Raw genomic sequence first — 17938 nt, 5'->3', positions numbered from 1 at the left:
TGGTGCCACAGGACACGGGGCAAAAAACAGCCTGGAAAACCCGGCCTGAGGCCACTTCCAAACCTCCCCTTCCCAGCTGCCTGTGCCATCCTCAATCCCCCCAGTCCTCCCCCGGGGCCGCAGGGACTCTCCTGGGAACGCCTGTTGTCAAACACGGGTCAGGGTTTAATCTCCACCATTAAAGCTCGGTGGGAGCGCAGCCACTCCGGCTTCTCCTCTTGATTGCCGGTGCTTAATTAGCTCCTGGCTCAGGGGGCTCTGCCAGCAGAGCCTGCCAAGCTTGCAGCAAGCAGGGACCTGGCTCAGGGGCTAAAGCAGGGACTGGCTCAGCCGTGCAGATGTGGATGTTGGATGTTCCCCCCGCCCTGGGCAGTCCTGGGCACCCCAGGGAGGGATCAGCCCAGCAGTGATGGCATTCCCACTCCCAGCTCCCTCCTAACTCCAGCCTTCCCATGAAATTCCGATTCACTGGGAGCGGTTCACTGCTCCCCTGCCCCAGGACTCATTGTCTGTGTCACTTCAAAGCCTCCAGGAAGCAAAGGATCACAGAAGAAGCCATCAGGGCCCTCTGCTGCAGACCGAAATGCTGAGCTCAAAGCTCCTGCCTCAAGATTTGGGAGTGGCTTTTTGGGGGCGACCTCCTGGTGCAGCCACCGCGAGTAATGAGCCCGGCTGGAACCAGAGAGAGACAGCCAGGGATGTCACATGGGGATGAGCAAACGCATCACAAATGTACATCAGGCTCCTCACTAGAAATATAGAAAACTTAGTGAAGGATGAAACAATAGAGGGGGGGAAATGGCAGCAAAATTGATCCAGGGACGTGACTAAGGAGTTGGGCTGGGAATATTCCCCTCTTCCCAGACCCAAGGTGTGGCACAGGTCAGCTCCATTACACAGGCATCCATCCCAGCCCTCATCTCCAAGGGCTTGGAGACAGCAGAGACCTCAACAACGCAGAGCCAGAGGGTCCTGTGTGGGTCTGAGCACCAAAGTGATGCCACAGGTCAGGGGCGTGGGGAAATGCTGGACAGAGGGGCTGGAGCTGAGGACACCAGGGACACCCCAATGCTGGCCCTGCCATCCAGCTGACAGCCACTGCCAGTGCAGGATGCTCTGGGGGAGTAGGATGGATACTGGGAGCAGAATGCGCTCAAAACACTTTAAAATGGCTGAAGAAAACACATCCTTTGCAGACTGAACATCTCTGCAATGCTAAAAACCCAAAAAGCAGTGCTCTGGTGAATAAGGACTCTCCAGCCACCAGCACAGCCACCAGCAACCACCAGGGGCCAACAGCATCATCACCAGAGCGACCGCAAACACGGATAAAGATAAAAAGATAAATGAATAAAGATGTAACAGCCACCCAGGTCAGTGTGTTGTGGTAGCCCAGGGCCAGCCCCAGCTGCAAGAATAACCCATCTCCAGGGCGAGTTTCCTCCCCGCATCGCTGTCGGAGGTCGCTTTGTGCCTCAAGCAGAACCGCTTTCCACCGCGCTGCGAAGCTTCAACGCGAGGCTCTGCTAAAAATTGAAACTGAAGGTCAAGTTGATAATGCATCAGAAAGCAAACAGCTTGAGTGCGAGCTGCTAACGACAGCAATGAGCATTATTGCCTGATGGAAATAAAACCCGACTCTGAAGGCTCGGGCTCGGCATGAGAAATGAAGCAGAGCGCTGTGGGGAGGAGAGCGGGAGCTGCTCACCCTGAGCCCAGTGGGTGAAGGACCCCTGGGCACAGCCAGTGTGGAGGGCTGGGAACAGGGCTGGGGTTGTTCCCCTGGCATAAACACCCCCACGGGAATCTCCAGCACTTGACAGAGCCTGGCACAGGCCAGATCCTCGCTCAGCTGGCAGCCCTGTCCGTCCCTCTGACAGGCCCCTGGGAGCTGTGACAAATCACAGGGTCCTTTAGGCTGCTGGAGAAATGGAACTGAGAGCCAGGAATATCCCAGAGATCCTTCACCCCCCTCCCAATGGATCTGTGCTTGTGTAAAGGGTCTGGTGCCAGCAGAGCCCTTTGCACAGGGGGAGACAGAGAGGTGAAGTGGGCAGAGCCTGCTCTTCCTCCAGCCTGGCATTGCCACCACAGATGGCATGGCTTGGGGGGGTTAAATACATAAAATAAAGCAGAAAAAAAAAGAAAAAGCACAGTTTTGGTCCAGCCTCACCATTATTCATGGCTGTGGCTCTATTTCCATGGGCAAAGCAGCGTGGCTGACACCCCACACTCACTCCCAAGGGAGATGTTCCAGGGAGCAGCTCAGAGCCCACCCAGAGCCCCACAGACAGCTCCCACAAATCTTCACATTCCTGCAGCGTGTCAGGGCTGCAGCATCACCGCTGGCACCACACGGGCTGCCCTCACACTGCAGGCACCGTGGAAATCTGCTTTTTGATAACTAAATTATCACTAATGCACATAATCGCCAGGTTATGTGGATACCCAAATTACAGGACTGCAGCAGCCCCGGATTAACACGTGGCTGCTCTGGCTCCCTGTGCGCTCCTTTACTCTGCAATTACGCTGTCAGATCGTTAACATCTGGCTAGAGGAGCTCGTGGTAACCACAGGTACCTCAAAGGAGAGGAGCTCACGCCGCAGCAGGACCACCAGTCACAACCACCACTCCTTGCTGGTGCTTAGTGGAGGAGAAGCATGGGTTTGAATCTGTGCAGACCCTCAGCTGTCCCACAGATCCCCTGGGGGGGGGCTGCAGCCATGGATGGGGCAGCAGAGCATCCCCAGCCCCTCCCCAAACCTGCCAGCACAGCCCCTTTGCACCTGCAGCCCCACGCATCCCCTGCAGCCACCGCTCCAGAGCATCCCCACGCGCTGCTCCTCGAGAAGCCACAGCCCCATGAAAAATATTCCACTTCTCAAGTGAGAATCCTGAAGAGCAGCTCCCGGGCTGGATCCCCAGATGGGTTCCTCTGCATGCTAAAAGCACAGCCGGCTCCGGTGCCAGGGCGCGCGCGCGACAGACGGAATTAACGCTGCTCCTATTTATAGGGCTTTGATTAGGAGCTCGTCACCTCCAAGTTTTTATTCCCTTTATCCATTTATAAGGCCATAACGCAGTTTGACTGGCTCTGGATAGGCCGGTGTCCCACTGACTTTGCCAGAACCTAATGTGCCATTCAGACACACTTAAGCCTGTAATAAGCAGCAGCCTGCGCCCTGCAGGGGTTTAACTGTCTCAAAAAACACCCTTTAGCTCCCATCCCACCCCGTGCTGGGGGGCTGAGGTGATGCCAGAGCCAGGAGGGACCCCAGTGCTGCGCCAGCCCCTCCGTGGGGTCCCTGGGCACCTCTGGTTTGTGGTAGCAGCACCCACAGCAGCGATTCCCAGGGCTCCTCACCCATCCTGGGGTTGGTGTTCAGCTCCCCACAAGCTCCTGCGCTGCTCCCAAGGCTGCTAATCCCCCCTAAGCATCCCAGAGCTCCCGTCAGCAAAACGCTTTCTGCCTCCAGACAAATCCTCCCAAAGAGTTTTGCTGAGCACGGACTTTCTGCCTGTCCAAAGCCCATAGACAAATTAAAGCACCTGCCCTGGGGGATAATTCCACTAAAATTGGGCGCAGCTCGTGCTGGTGCCAACTTGATTTTCTGTTAAAACCTGGGAGTATTTGTAAAAACCTTGTCTTCTGGAAGGCGCCCAGCGCAGTGGCTCAGGCACAGAGGGAGGGGTGAGACCAGCTTGGCAGAGCTGGGGAGCAAAGAGTGGGATCTCGAGATGCTTCCCCAAAGCAGCCTGCAGGGCTGGAGGCAGCCCAGGATTGCTGGTCCCAAGCCTTGCTGGAAAACCTGGATCCTTGTTTGGGCAGCCCCAGAACCCACATTGCTCCAGGGCCATCCCCCAAAGCACAGCATCCTTCCCAGCTCAGCCCAAGGAGCCCAGCCAGTCCCATCCTTTCCTCCTCCTGTCTCATCTGCTCCCATCCCGGGAGAGATCCACTCACCATCCTCCCTGGACTTCTGGATGAAGGCCTCCACCCCGCTTTCACCGTAGCTGCCCTCGGAGGCCAAGGTGGAGACGTAATTCCACTTGAGGGCTTTGACGATGTCCACCATGGCCTGGGCCTGGTAGGTGTCCGAGGGGACGACGCGCGAGAAGAAGTCGTAGCGGCTGTTGTCGCTCAGGTCCGGCGCCGTGGAGGCGTAGCTGATCTGAGGGATCTGGGATGGAGGGAAAGGCACAGAATCAGGGCAGGGAGGTGATGATCTCCACCCCACAGCCGTGCCCACGGTCCCAAAGCCTTGCTCTGGAGCAGAGAACTGAGGATGAGCATGGGGTAGGTGGGTATGTGCCACCATCAGGTGCTCCAGGGGCTTGGGGAACACCTGCAGCTCAGGAACATCCAGCAGGACCCCAAAAGGGTTTCTGGAGAATCCAGTGCAGGAGAGACCAAAGAAAAAAACCATAATTCTGCCCTGGCCAGCACTGCCAGGGTCTCCCTTTGGCTTCTTCCCCAGAAGGGACATATCCAACCCATCCTGCCCCTGCCAGCCCTAAATAAGCCCCTTTAATTAACCAGAGCCACTGCACCTCTCCCAGCACACTGGAATGATTTAGCACCGTGGGATCAGGCGATGTTTAACACTTACACAGCACTTTCCATTTCCAAAACGCACCACACATCCTCATTTATCTTAAAGATGGAAAAGGCTTATTAAATTATCAAGCCCAGGTTCTCCCCACCAGCTGCTGGAATCCGAGCTGGTGTAATAAGCCCCAGCCACCTCACTGGGAGCCCAGCTGGGAGCTGCAGCCCAGGGATGAGGTGTGCACCAGGGCTGGGTGTCCCAACCCTCCTGGCCCCACTCCATTCCCCTCCAGTCCTGCATCTCCCAGTTTCTCCTTTGTTTCTCTGTGATTTCCCCTCTCCCACTCCTGCCTCTCTCTATTAAATGCGAATCTGGTGTTATAAACCCACGACTCCACCTGAATGCTAAAAGGCCCCTGGAAAGGAGCAGCCACCCTTCTACCTGCCTGCAAAACAGGAGATGAAAAAAAGGGAGAGATGAAGCAGGAGTGGGAGAGGGAGAGGAAGGAATCTTTATCAAGGCACAAATAGGATTACTCCCCGTGACAATCTGCTTTGTGCTCCGTTCCGAGGGGCTCTGATCTGCTCATTGGGGATCTCTGGCTGGAGCCGGTGCATGAGCCTCCATTAAAATTCTGCTCAGCAGGTGAGGAGCTCGCCTGGCAATGGCTCATCCCGGGGGGAGCAGGGGGGCTGCTCCCAGCACAACCCCTTCCCTTCCCTGCCCAGCCCGCAGGAGGGACGTGGGCTCGGGATGGAGGCAGTGCCCACATCAAAGGTGATTTGGGGGCAGGGATGCACCCCTGCCCTTCCAGAGGCTCCTTTCCCAAGGATTTTTCACCTGCCAAGTGTTTTGGTTTCACCTCTTCCACAGAGCACTGTGGAAGGAGATGGAGAGGTCCCAGCTCCTGGAGATGGAGAGGTCCCAGCTATTCCCCACGCCACTGCCATCCCACCCAAGATCCAACAGCCTGGATTAACCCCTGGCCTGCCCATCCTGCTCCAGCCTCAGCTGGAAAGCAAAGCCCAGAATATACCTGTTGATCCACAGGCTATGGAGTGGAAGCTGTATTTTAATAAACAAAAGGAAAGGGCTTTTTCCCCTCGCTCCTCTGCCTTGGATGAAAGTGAAAATAAAATACCAGTTCCCAAATGGCCATTTCATAGATTTCTTCTGCCTTTTCCCCCCTCTGCCTTTTTGATAGCCCAACTCCTGGCACCAGCTATTTTCTCAGATAAAAGACAAAAGTCCTTTTAGGTACATAAAAGAAAAATGCAGGCAGGGAATTCAAGGTTCTTAGAAAGAAGGATGCAGTGGAAGAGGGAGCTGGAAACATCTCTCAACTGCAAATTTGCTGCACTGGTGGTCCCTTGTCTGGCTCATCTCCAGCCTGGGACAAACATTCCTGTGTGGAGGAAATTAGTAGGACCAGGTCGAGGAAATTAGTAGGACCAGCTCTCCTGCATCCCAAGAGTTCCTTGTCCCACCAAGAGTAGGGAGCGATCCCAGGGCAGGGGGCAAACCTCCTTCCTTCTCTTGTTTTGAGTCAAAAATCATCACCCAAAGCACCCTGAGACTGGAGAAGCATCCCTTGGGATGGTGGGAGCTGGGGCTGGAGATGTCATCCTGCTCCTCCAGGGTCAATGGACTGGTGTGACTGAGCTCAAATGCACTGGGAAAGCTGCATTTGGTGCCCTCCGTTATCACCATCATTAATGGCGCTCAGGAGATGCTGTGGTGTTTCCTCTACCAGGAAAAGACAGAATCCTCCCAGGTTGGGAAGAATTAGGCAAAGGTGGTGATTTCAGCACATCCCAGCTCAGGCGTAAACCATTGATGCCAACATCAGCCTGAGCAGGCAGGAAGAACCAAAAACCAACCAAAAACCAACCAAAAACCAACCAAAAACCAACCAAAAACCAACCAAAAACCACTGCAGAGCCAGAGCTGAGCACACTGGTCAGGAGCGCCCCACAAGCAGGGGCTCCTGCACCAACCCCCCCATGCCAGATACAGGGTCAGGAGCAGCTAATTCCCTCCCCATAATTATTAATTTCATGCATATCTTATGCAAAGCCCTGCTTCGCCGACAAGATGGAATTGATTTAATTAGAATTTCCATCATCGAGCCATTTGGATGGCAGCTTTTAATTAGGGAGAGCGTAAAGCACCGCAGGGGCTGGGGCAGGGAGGGGCTGCTCGGAACTCAGTGCTGGGATGGAAGGAGCTGCAGCCCCATCCTGCTGCCCCTTCCCTGGGCACAGGGTCAGGCCCAGGATGCAGGCAGAGGGAGAGGAAAAGGGAAAAGGCAGAGCTAAAACTCCAGGCAGCACAGCAGGCGCAGGAGGATGCTGTCCCTGATCCCTGCCACCACCTGTCCCACTCCTCCTCAACAAGCTGTGCCCAGGGACCCCTCAGGGCTGGGGGCAGCCCAGGGGAGCCAGGCAGCTGCGATTTGTTTCAATAAGCTCAGTGAAGAGCAAGGAAATGAAGTGGCAGCGGCGGGTGATTAATTGGAGTGTCCCCCTTCCCGCTCGGTGAACGTTATTTACCTGCTAAGTGGGGATGCCCTGAATCCATCCACCCCACTGCCCCACAGCCTCGGGGCACCCTGCCACGAGCCAGGGGGCTCAGCACTGCCAGGGGGCTCAGCACTGCCAGGAGGGGCTCAGAGCCAGGGCCTGACCCAGCTCTGCACCTGGCAGCCCAGGCAGCGCAGCCTCGCGGGGCTGCGGGTGCTGAGTGCCCGGCTGCAGCGCGGGCAGCGCCGTCCTCAGGTGAATTATTCATGTTGTACAACAGCCCTGCGCTGCAGAGAGCGCCTGCACTTGCTGCCACGGAGAGGAAACAGCCGCCTCAAAGTGCCTGGCACGTGTCAAAGCCATCCTCTGGCTGCTCACCCCACGCTGAGCGCTCGCGCTCCAGCTTGTCACAGCTCTTTCTGGATGGGGAGGGAAAACGCGCCTCAGATCCCTTTTAGGGGATCCCATTTGGAGGAGAAGGGGCTGGATTCCTTGACACCATCCCTGCTGTGGTGGTTCAGCAGCCAGTGGGTAGAGCTGGGGCTGGAGAGGCAGCAGCAAGGGGTGGGAAGGAGCTGGAAGGTGCCAGAGCACTCCGGCAGTGACGCCAGGGAGATGCTATCACACAGAGCCCAGAGCACGGATTTAGGGAGAGGATTTTCTGCAGGCAAAGCGACGAGGAGTGATGAAACCAGCTTGGACAGAGGATGCCGCATCTGCAAGTTGTTCCACTGATGTACAGCTTTAATTAGGAGGCGGCAGCTAACGAAGGACCCGTTATTTATTTATGTAGTGCAGGAGCGACAAAAGCCCTGGCAGGGAGGAGCAAGGCCAGCCTAGCAGGGAGGGCTGTGCAGGGGATGGAGCAGGGAGAGGTGCACAGGAGGGAGTGTGGGATGGGACAACAGCAGGGAGAGCATCATTCTGAGACAGGAACAGCACCTGCAGAGTGCTCATGGCCACAGGAGAGAAGGGGGAAACTGGGAGGGCTGCTGTGCTGGACTTGATTGGGCTCCTCACCTTGGTAGACTCTGATTCACTCTATGCTGCTTGCTGGATATCCTGGGGCCCTTCCAGATGTGCTAGAGCCTTCCCAGATGAGCTGAAGCTTTCCCCAAGAACCACCTGAGCTCTCCAGAAACCAGAGCACTCAGAGGGCATTTGGAACACCCCGCAGGGAGGGTCCCTCTGTGCCAGCTCCCAGCACTTTCTGTCAATGTCCCCATCCTGGGGGAGCACCGAGAGGGACGGGAGGGACACAGCAACACAGGGCCAAGCGGGAGCAGAGCTCCAGCAAGTGCCATGCCCCAGAGGCAGCTGCCTGTGCCCGAGGCAGTCAGTGCTTTGCTGAACCTCGGAGCAGAGTCACCCGTGCTTAAAGGTCAGCTGCGGCGTGAAATGGAAGTCGCCTTATTCTCATTTTAAGCATGTCCCTGCCATAAAAGCAGTGTTTGAATAACAAAGAGCAGCAGCAGCACTCGGGTCGTGGTGGGGGGAAGAGCCTCCAGAACCCCCAAACCCCCAGCCCCTGCCTGCTGCAGGAATGGCTGTGCCCAGACATGACCCCAATCCCATGGGAATGGTGTCCCTGTGCTGGGACCACTGAGGAGGGCACCAACCCCTCCACGAGGATTCCCTGCTGTCTAGGAAGGGCTGAGATTTTCCTTATTCTCCTCTCCCAAGGGATTTTGAATTTGCCATCCTCTACCTGGTTATCCTCCCATTTGCATTTCTTCCCTGCCCCACTGAGCTGGGATCAGCTCTGGATTAAAGTTCTGAGTGCTCAGGATGCACCAGCAGCAGCACCAGTGCCTGGCTGCTCAGCTGGGGCAGGGCTGCACCTGAGATCAGTGACATCCTTCTGAACAGGTCACACCTCTTTGCCCAAGGACCAAAACTGGAGGAGAAGGTTGAGGGAAAAAAACAAAAGAACCTAGAAAGACTTCAATTGCCCCCGACTATTCTGACTGTCACTCTCCTACCTCCTTCCCCACTTCCAGCCTCCCTCCTCCTCTCCAGAACAAGTATTCAATCTTTTTTGTCTTGGCAAATAGCTTTTAAGTTCCTCCCACTCCCTCTAATTTATATTATTTTAATTATTGAATAGCCCTCTCACTCGTCGCCTGGAACATTAACACGTTTTTAAAAAAAGGGACCCAGAAAAATCAAACTCCATCAGCGATCTGGTTCTTCCGTCCTCACTTAACAGCTCCCAGCCCTCCCAGGAGGGGACCCAGCTCTCAGCACGCTGGGCTGGCAGAGGAAGAGGAGGGGAAAGACAGGGGGAAACAGCACCAATCCTGCAGAACAGAGGAGTTTAAAGGTGCTGGGAGAAGGCCAAGATGGGATGGGGCCCCCATTGCCACTGGAGGTGCAGAATATTTACATTTCTCCCTCATTTCTGCAGAGGGACCCTTGTTCACGCACTCTGCAGCCCAGGGACGTGGTTGTGGATAAATGAATGTACAGCAAGGGGGAAAGGAATTAACAACTCCTCAGCATTCCTGCAGCTGGCACAGAGCAAGAGGAAGAGCCCTACTCATCCCACCACAGCCTGAGCACCTCTGGGGCTGGTGGCAGAGGACAAATGTCCCCAGCCTGGTTGATGTCCCCTTGCACTGGAGCAGAGCAGCCCCAGCTGCCCCTTGCCATCGGCCATCACTGCCTCCAGCCCTCTGGCTCAGGTGGGATTTACATTTTGGGGTATAACCCACACCCCCAAAGGAGCATCCCCCAGAACCAGCTCCACACCCACCCTCAGCCCACCTCCCATCCAGCCCCCACCACAGAGCGGGAGCACCAGCGCCACAAAACCGGGGGAGATGAGACAAAAATCCTCCTGCTCCGAGTGTCGTCACCGGAGAGGGATGGAGGAAGGGATCCCCAGGGACCCGGGGGAGGCAGGAGAAGCATTTTAACAGCGCCAGCTCTGCCTCCCCCCAGCTGTGGAGAAAGAGGCACACGTGGAGAAACGCTGCCAAAGCACCCGCGGGGGTTTTGCCGAGGGCTTCCCTTCACCTGGCCGAGCCCTACCTTGAAGAGCCGCAGGATGTTGGCCACCATGATGGACACGGAGCTGCCCGAGGCGCCGATGACGCCCACCACCCGCTCGGGCTTGGTGATGATGGGGGGTCCCCCGCTGACACAGCGCACCTCGGTGCTGTCCTTCTCAATGAGGGCCTGCACGAAGGTCAGCGACTGCTCCAGGGCGTGCGTGTCCCGCGAGCACGTGTCCAGGATGCGCGCGCCCAGCGTGATGTTGGGCAGCAGGTCGGGGTCGTTGTTGATGCGGTCCAGGGCGAAGAGCATGGCCTCCAGGCGATGGATGCCCTTCTCCTTCTTCAGCTCCCCGCAGGCTTTGCCCTCGGCGCCCCGGCCGTGCACGGGGAAGAGCCCCCCGAGCGTGATGTCGCCGTCGATGCGGATGGAGTTCATGTGCGGGTAGCCCTGGCCTTTGGGCTTGGCAGCACCGCCGGGCGCCCACCCCCAGCTCCAGGCACTCAGGAGGAGGCAGAAGGACAAACGCTCCATGCAAAAGTGACCCCCGCTCATCGCCAAGGCCGTGCTGGGGCAGAGCTCGGGCCGGGAAGGCGGCGCTCAGGGGGCCGGGCTGGGCTGGGCGGGCGGCATGGCTCCGGAGGGATCCCGCTCCCGCTCCGTCAGCGGCGCCCCACGCTGCTGCCGGCCCCGGGGGAGCAGCGGGAGGCCGGGATGCAGGAGGGTGCTGGGGTCTGCATGGCTACACCGGAAAGGAGAGGCAGCAGCAGAGCCACGAGCCCACGCAAAGCTTCGGGTCCTTCCTCCGGAGACCTTGGAGGGATGGGGAAAAGGGGAGAGAAAATTAGGCAGGAGCAGGAAAAGGACATTGGCTGTTCCAGGCTTTCATCAGAGGAAATAAGCACTGGGGATTATTGCAAAAAATAGATTTGGGGCCTCGGGGACATTGCCCCACAGAGCAGCACAGGTCAGTGACCAGCTCAGAGGGGGCCCTGTCCCTTCTTAAGGGAACTGAGAGGGTGTCCAAGGAAAGCGCTCAGAGTGCAGCAAACCCCACACACACCCCCAGCCCTGCTCCCTGACTATCCTAAAACACCCCTACTTTTCCCAGCTGGTGTTTCAGTCACCTTCCACTTGTCCGGAGCCCACAGACTGAGGTCTGCATCCTCAGCTAGAGCCAGGCTGTGCCGAAACCGAGCGTTCCAGATCCGAGTCACAACCCAAAGCCCCGCGCTCCTGCCGCTCTCCCTTCAGGGCACTGATTCCTGCACCAGCAGCTGCTTCCGTTATCGACGGCTTCCAGCAGCAGATATCGACAGTACCTGAGCTGTCCCTGTCCCAGCAGCACAGCCCCTGCCTCAGTTTCCCCTCGAGGCAGGCTCGCCCTCATGCCCATCCCCGCCGTCGTCTCCCAGCAGCCGCTGATGGATGCTGAGGGCAGCGCATGATTAATGCAGGCACCAAAAGCAGCGAGGAGCCGAGCAGGCAAATGCATTCCCCAGGCAGGACGAGCAGCAACAGCGAGACCAAGGAAACAGCTTAAATTAATCTCAGCTCAAGCCCAGAGCCGGCACCCAAGCTGGACAGAGTCTCACCAGCCCCAAGGTGCTCCCGTTGTTCCGCAGCCATCCCAGCCAGGAGGACCCAGGCTTCAACTCACCTCCATAAATTATGCACCTCCCCGCCCGCCGCAGCTGCTTGAAGGCCCATCTCCAAAGCGATTCTGACAGCCGGGGCTTTTAAGGAACCAGAATTACCCGGTGCCCGGCTCCGTGCTTCCAAAGGCAGGAGGTTGGGAATGCTGCAGCAAAACCCCCGCCCCAGCCTGCCGGGAGAGCCCAGCTCGGATGGGGATCAGGGACAGGGATCAGACCTCTGCATGGTTCTGTTCCCCTGCAAGGACCACACCACGCATCACCAGTGGGCACAGAGCAGGGGAATGAGGCTCCTGCACGGTCTGGGAGCGGGTCAGGCTCTGCCCGTGCTGAGGAGGAGGATGGGGAGATGAAGGGATGCTCAGACACCACAGAGCCCCGCACCAGGCAAAAGCAGGTCAGCTCTCCCACCCTCATCCCTGGAGCTGCAACACTTCTGCCCATCAAAGGTGGGATGCTCACACCATGGAGCTGCTCCCAGGAAAACCCTCAGAGCCCACGGCAGCTCCCGCAGAGCTGGCAGTGCCCCCAGAGCCCACTGCCTTTCCCTTTCTTCTTTTAAGCGTTTTCCCTCTCTGTTCTCTCCCCTTTGTGGCTCCTTTGATCATATAATCTGAACGAACTGAAGGTAAAAATATCACGGCAGGCAAGAAGAAAGCACAAATAATGGGGAGAGGAGGAGGGAGCTGGTTCGGATCCCTCACGGGGGAGATGGAGCCGGAGTTACCCGATGAGCCCCTGCTCCAAGGGGTGACAGATGAGCACCCCTGTCCCCCCCACCTGTCCCCAGCAGCTCCTCAGCCACACACAGCTCACTGCTCCCACACAGCCCAGACCTTGGTTCCACCATGCCTGAGCCTCCCCAAAGCAGCTGCTCCACCAGGGGCACATCTGGAGGGAGGTGCACATCTGGAGGAAGACACCTGCCCACAGCAGGTGCTCACGGAGCAGGGAACATCCTTACCCACACACACTGGGCTGCAAGGGGCCACAGCCACCCTCCTGTTCCACCTGCACGGCTCCACAGGGGCACCACGAGGGTGGCAACAACAGGGTGGGATCACCACTCACCATGGTGCTTACCCCAGCCTGAAGGAAGGAGAAATTCTGCTTTCTCCTACTTCCACCAGCACAGCATCAGTGAGGACAGAGCCCTCCCATCGCCCTCATCCCAGCTGTGCCGCAGCCCGGCCTGGGAGGTGGCACAAGCACCAAGCAAACCGAGATCTCCCGGGTGTGGGTCATCCCCTGCCCGAGCCAGGGTGGGCTGGGCAGTGCCAGGGCAGAGGGAGCCGGTGCTGCTGCCCCAGGACAGGCAGAGCCCTGCGGGTCCCGGCGCCCCGGACACGGGCCGGGCAGCACGGTGGCATCCTGCTCCCCTCTAGTGGTGGCCACCGGGCCACCGGCACCGTCAGCCACCGAGGGCCCTGCAAGGAACAGGAGAGGGCTCAGCTGGGCAGGCCAGCCCCTCTTGGGCGACCTGGTCTAGTGGAAAGTGTCCGTGCCCATTTCAAGGGCTGGAACTGGGTGAGCGTTAAGGTCCCTTCCAGCCCGAACCATTCTGTGATTCCATTAAATCAAACTCCGATTAAAAATTCCCCCACATCACAGAGATCTCCTGCTGCAAAACCCTCTCCAGTGCCTGGAGGAGCAACCAGCCACCCCAGGCATCCCCTCTGTGGCTCCTTCACACAGCTCCTCCTGCACATCCCTGCAGCACTGCCCGGGCTGGACTGTGGGGGACACACTCGGGACAGACCCCACTCCCCAGAGCTCTGCCTGCAGCAGGATCCATCATCTCCCAGCTCAAAGCCAGAGCATTTTCTGGGGCTCGTTAAACCCAGCAGCAGCTGAGCTGGTCACAGCCCAGGAGATGCAGCAATAATCGGCCAAGAGCACCCAGCACTCACCTGCACCCATCCCCAGCTGCCAACGAGCCCAGCTCCACCAGCACCAGAGATTCCAGCCCAGCCCTGGCACTGGGAGGGCTGTGCCAGCTTAAGCCACGCTGGTTCCTACCAGCTCCACAGCATCTTTTTGAAAATCAAGGCTATTTCTTTCCCCACCTGCTCTTCCTCCAGCAAGCAGGGCCAGCCAGCAGGCAGCACAATATCCCAATTAGTGTACACTCACTCTTCCCGCTTGCAAGCAGCTACAGGGTACTTTGCTTGGCTCCTGGTCTTTTTAATTGCAAAAGCTCCATGAAGTAGAGCAGAATTGAGACGTGGACAGAGGGAGGGGATGCCAGGTTAAGTTCTCTCCCGACAGGCAAAACCTTAAGTATTCAGGTCCAGTACCCCGGAGTCCGCTCGGAGAAGCAAGGCCACGGCTCAGCAGGCAGCAGAGAGCAGAGACCCCAGATTGTGCCATCCAAATCCCCCAGTGAGCTCCAAAACACAGCCCCTGCCCCAGCAACCCCTCAATCGATGCATGAACCGATAGCACAATGCTCGCACAAGCCTGAGATCATCAAAGTGCCAACTCGTCCTCTCTGCAACCAGGTCCTGCCAGCACCCAGCTCAGAGCCCCGTGGTGGGGAAAAGCTGGGTATGACCACCCACCTCAGTGCCCCGGAGCATCTCCTGAAGGATGCTGAAGTCCAACCCAAAGTGCTGCCACAGGGCGCAGACGAGACCCAGGGAACATTCATCACCCCATATTTATACACGTCCTTAACTGCAGCAAGCCCTCTCCTTCCGCCTCCCTCCCGCTGCCAAGCAGGTCAGGGCTAATCCCTCACTTTGAAGGATGGGATGGCGCGGCAGGGGGGGAAGGCGAGCAGGATCCAGCCCCGGAGCAAGCGGAGAGAGAGCAGCAGCAGCTCACAGCTCACCTTGCGGGCAGGAGCGCGAGGTGTCCGCGGGCAGCCAGTGCAGAGCTCCAGCGGCTGGCAGGGAAGGAGGGAGGGAGGGAAGGAGCCGCCGCTGGTCCCCGCTCCTGCCACGTGCAGCAGAATCCCGCAATTAATTTTTTATCGCCATCTGCAATTTGGGACGGCGCTGGCTCTGAGCGAGAGCGCGGCCTGAGTGCCCGGCAGTGCCCGCGGCAGCGCGCGGTGTCCCCGCTCCCCATCACACCCACGCCCCGACACTGCGGTCTGGCAGTGCCAGCCCCTGCCCACACCCCCCCGGCGGTGACTCCAGAGACCCCCATCCTCAGCCGGGCTCTGTGCAGGGCCATCCAGGGAACTGCAGGGAGGAAAAGCCTCCGTGAGATGCAGTGCCCGGGAGGAAGAGCCGGTGCCCGCAGCGGGCACGAAGCCGGGGAGGGCGGCGGGCACGGGTTCACGTATGTTATAATTAGGACCTGCCACTTCTTCAAGCCGTTGCCTTTCTGGGAAGAGCTGGAAGGGGGTGGCTGAGCTGACAAATCCATCCTCCTCCTGCCTGATGCCAAAGTTGAAGCACGTGATGCTCTTTTTCGGGGAGCCGTTCGGCTGCTCCGCAGGGCGATGCCGGCCCCTGGCATGTGGGGCCAGGCCACGGCTCCACTCAAGCTTGGAATCCCATGGGAAAATCCCCTGGATGCTGCTCTGACACCCCGGGGTGCAGCTCAGCACCCCTAAGCCAGTGCCTGATGGCATCCTCAGAAGGGCTTTGCCTGCAGCTGGAGCCACCACTGCCCATGGGGACCCTCTGCCATCACAGAGGGACCACCCCCACTATGAGCACTGTCCCTCCAGCCCGGCCAGGCTGGCCACAATCAGGAGGGATCTCTGCACATCCCATCGGACCGAGCCCCCCAGCACAGAGGTGGCAGGTCACCGGGGAAAGGGTCTTGTCCCAGCTCTCCCCTCACAGCCTAGCCCGGCACATCCCCAGAGCATCCCCAGCTGACTGATGCAGATAAACGCCGCTTACAGGGCACAAACGCGGGGAAGGAAACGAGCTTTTTCTTTTGGCAGTTCTCGTGGTGTTTTCCCGAGCTCCTCGCTGCATTCAACAGATCAGCTCTGCTCCTTCTCTTCCATCCTTCCATCCCTCCGCCCCTCTCCGAGCCCTGCCCGGGGCACACGGCCACTGCCCGTGGGTTCCTGCGGTGACCGCCAGCCCTGCCTGGTGCCACCCCCGCCGAGCCCCGAGCCACAGGTCACCTGCAGCGCGATGGCGATGGCAAAGGCGGTGACTCACCCGCAGCCTCTCCGTCGCAGCCGCCGCCGAAGGCAGCGGGCATCCCCCAGCGCCGGAGCAGCCCACGGAAAATCACCCGGCTGGCAAAGCACGGCAAAACTCATCACACCGAGGGGAGGAGGAGGAGGTGGTGGAGGAGGAGGAGGGCTGGCGGGGCTGCACCCGGGCACGCAGTGGGAGAGTTCTCCGCTTTTTTCTCACGGTTGCCAACTTCCCCAGCGGCTCCCGACGCCTCAGATCCGCTCGCCCGGAGAGCGCCAAGGAGCGGGAGAACGCTCGGGAGAGGAACCGGCCCCGTGCCGGAGCGGGGCTCTGCCCGACCAAGGGGGGCTCCGAGGGGTCGCTCCGGCGCCGAGGAAGGGTCGTACCCCCACAGCCCCTCGGAGCCGACAGGGGAAGCGCCCTCAGCCCCTCGCCGCTCTGCCGTCCCCCCTGCCCTGCCCTGCGGCGGCTCTGCGGGCGCTGCCCGCTGCGGCGAGGCGAGGGCAGCCCCCGGTCACGGCCACCCGCCCTGCCCGCTGCTCCTGCCCCGACCCCTGCCAGCCCCCTCCGGCCGGACCAGCCCCCCGGCTCCCCTCCCGGAGCCCTCGCCGGGCAGTGGGCGCCTCTGGGGACAAAGGTGGCAGGTTGGGGACCGGGGCAGGGGGTGCCCTCCGTGCCCCTGGCGGGGGGGAGCAGCGGGGCGAGGAGGGGGCAGCGCTCCGCAGTGCCCAGCGATGAATAACGCGATGAGTGGGAGCGGGGGGAGCGCTGGGGGTTCCGGGCTGCAGCCCCCGCTGTCGCAGCCCCCCCAGCCCAAAAATAGAAGGAAAGGCGGAAAATTCTCCAGAGCGTTGTGGAGGGGGGCAGCGGCGAGGCTGCGGGGAGGGGGAGCGGGGGGCACTCCAGCCGCGGGGGAAGGTGCGGGGACACCGGGATGCGCCCCCCGCGCCGCCCGCACTTACCCGCGGGCAGTGCCAAGTTGGCGGCGCCGCCGGCCCCGTCTCCGCCCGGTGCCCGGTGCCGCGATCCGCCCCCGGCCCGGGGGCGCGGGCAGCCCGGGGGGGCCCTGCGGCGTGCGGCGGGGGCGGCCCCGGCCCCCCCAGCCCCGGCCCGGCCCGGGAGCCGAGCGAGCCGCAGCCGGGCGGGACCCGCCGCGCTCCGCGCACCGCAGCCGCGGCGAGGAGGAGGAGGAGGAGGAGGAAGAGGTGGAGAAGGGGGAGGAGGAGGGGGAAAAGGGGGAGGAGGAGGAGAGCCGGGGCCGGGGAAGTTTTGCATGAAGAGGAGCTGGGAAGCCCGCCGCCGGCTTTGCCAGCCTCTTAAAGCACTAGCGCAGCGCGGGGACCCCCGCCCTGGCGGACCCCCGGCTCCTGGGGGAGGGGTCTCCCCACCAGGATGCTGAGGGTCTCCTGCTCCCTGCAGCGACAGCCATCCTCCAGTTCCCTTCTCCAGGTGGGAGCAGCTCCCGCAAGCAGCGACAGGGAGGATGCTGTCACCCCAAGCTTTGCCCTTCTCTTCTCCCTCCCATCAAACGCTGCCAACCCCCCGCCCGCTTTCCCCGTCTGTCCCCCCCGCTTGGCCCCGCGGCCCCGAGGAGCCCGGCGTGCGGTGTCGATTCATTAATCCAGCGAAAACACAAGCCCCCGGTAATGGCCATTGACACATTAACTGCTGCGATCCATCACGGTAATGACACGGCGGTGATTGCTCGGTCACCGGAGCAATTAGGGCACACCCCGGCGCTCACCGGCGGGCACGCGGGGCTCCCGGAGCTCCCAGCCCCTCCTGCGGGACCCACCCGCGGGGTCTGGCTGTGGGGAGGGGGCTCTGCCCTCTCCCAGCACCAAAGAACCGAGCACGGACCACAAACGCACAATTCCAGCCCCATCTTCCCCGAGGGGTGACTTGTGCTGCTCTGCGAAATCGCAGCCCTGGCGAGGGTCAGCCAGCGCCCAGGCGGGCTGGTTCCCCTCGGAAAAGGCTCCTTTTCACCCAAATCCTGGTTAGGAGGGTGGGGAGGAGCCCGTTTTGCCGAAGCACTGGGAATTGCCCAGTGTCAGTGCTGGGATTTGAAAGAGCCCTGGCCTCCCCAGGGAGATGCAGC

The 17938-nt window shown here is 59.9% G+C and overlaps 1 protein-coding gene across 4 annotated transcripts in view; it reads right to left on the bottom strand.

The window, feature by feature from the left end:
- The window catches only part of GRM4 (glutamate metabotropic receptor 4), a 34716-nt gene extending 17770 nt beyond the window's left edge, over positions 1-16946 (bottom strand). Inside the window, exons 1-3 of one of the 4 annotated variants that reach the window (XM_064733127.1) lie at positions 16800-16946; positions 10107-10883; positions 3966-4182 (exon numbers count right to left, since the gene is read on the bottom strand). In XM_064733127.1, coding sequence (XP_064589197.1) covers positions 3966-4182; positions 10107-10625 — 736 coding nt within the window. In that variant the 5' untranslated portion in view covers positions 10626-10883; positions 16800-16946. Of the gene's footprint in view, positions 1-3965; positions 4183-10106; positions 10884-11730; positions 14990-15855; positions 16279-16799 lie in introns of those variants that run through there. The other 3 variants (XM_064733129.1, XM_064733126.1, XM_064733128.1) reach the window with 3 other exon arrangements.
- Positions 16947-17938: the final 992 nt, after the last annotated feature.

This window comes from Zonotrichia leucophrys, chromosome 26 (genome assembly GCF_028769735.1).
Source record: "Zonotrichia leucophrys gambelii isolate GWCS_2022_RI chromosome 26, RI_Zleu_2.0, whole genome shotgun sequence".
Taxonomy (NCBI): domain Eukaryota; kingdom Metazoa; phylum Chordata; class Aves; order Passeriformes; family Passerellidae; genus Zonotrichia; species Zonotrichia leucophrys.
The sequence above is the reverse complement of the archived record's forward strand: the minus strand, read 5'-3'. Positions and strand labels throughout refer to the sequence as shown.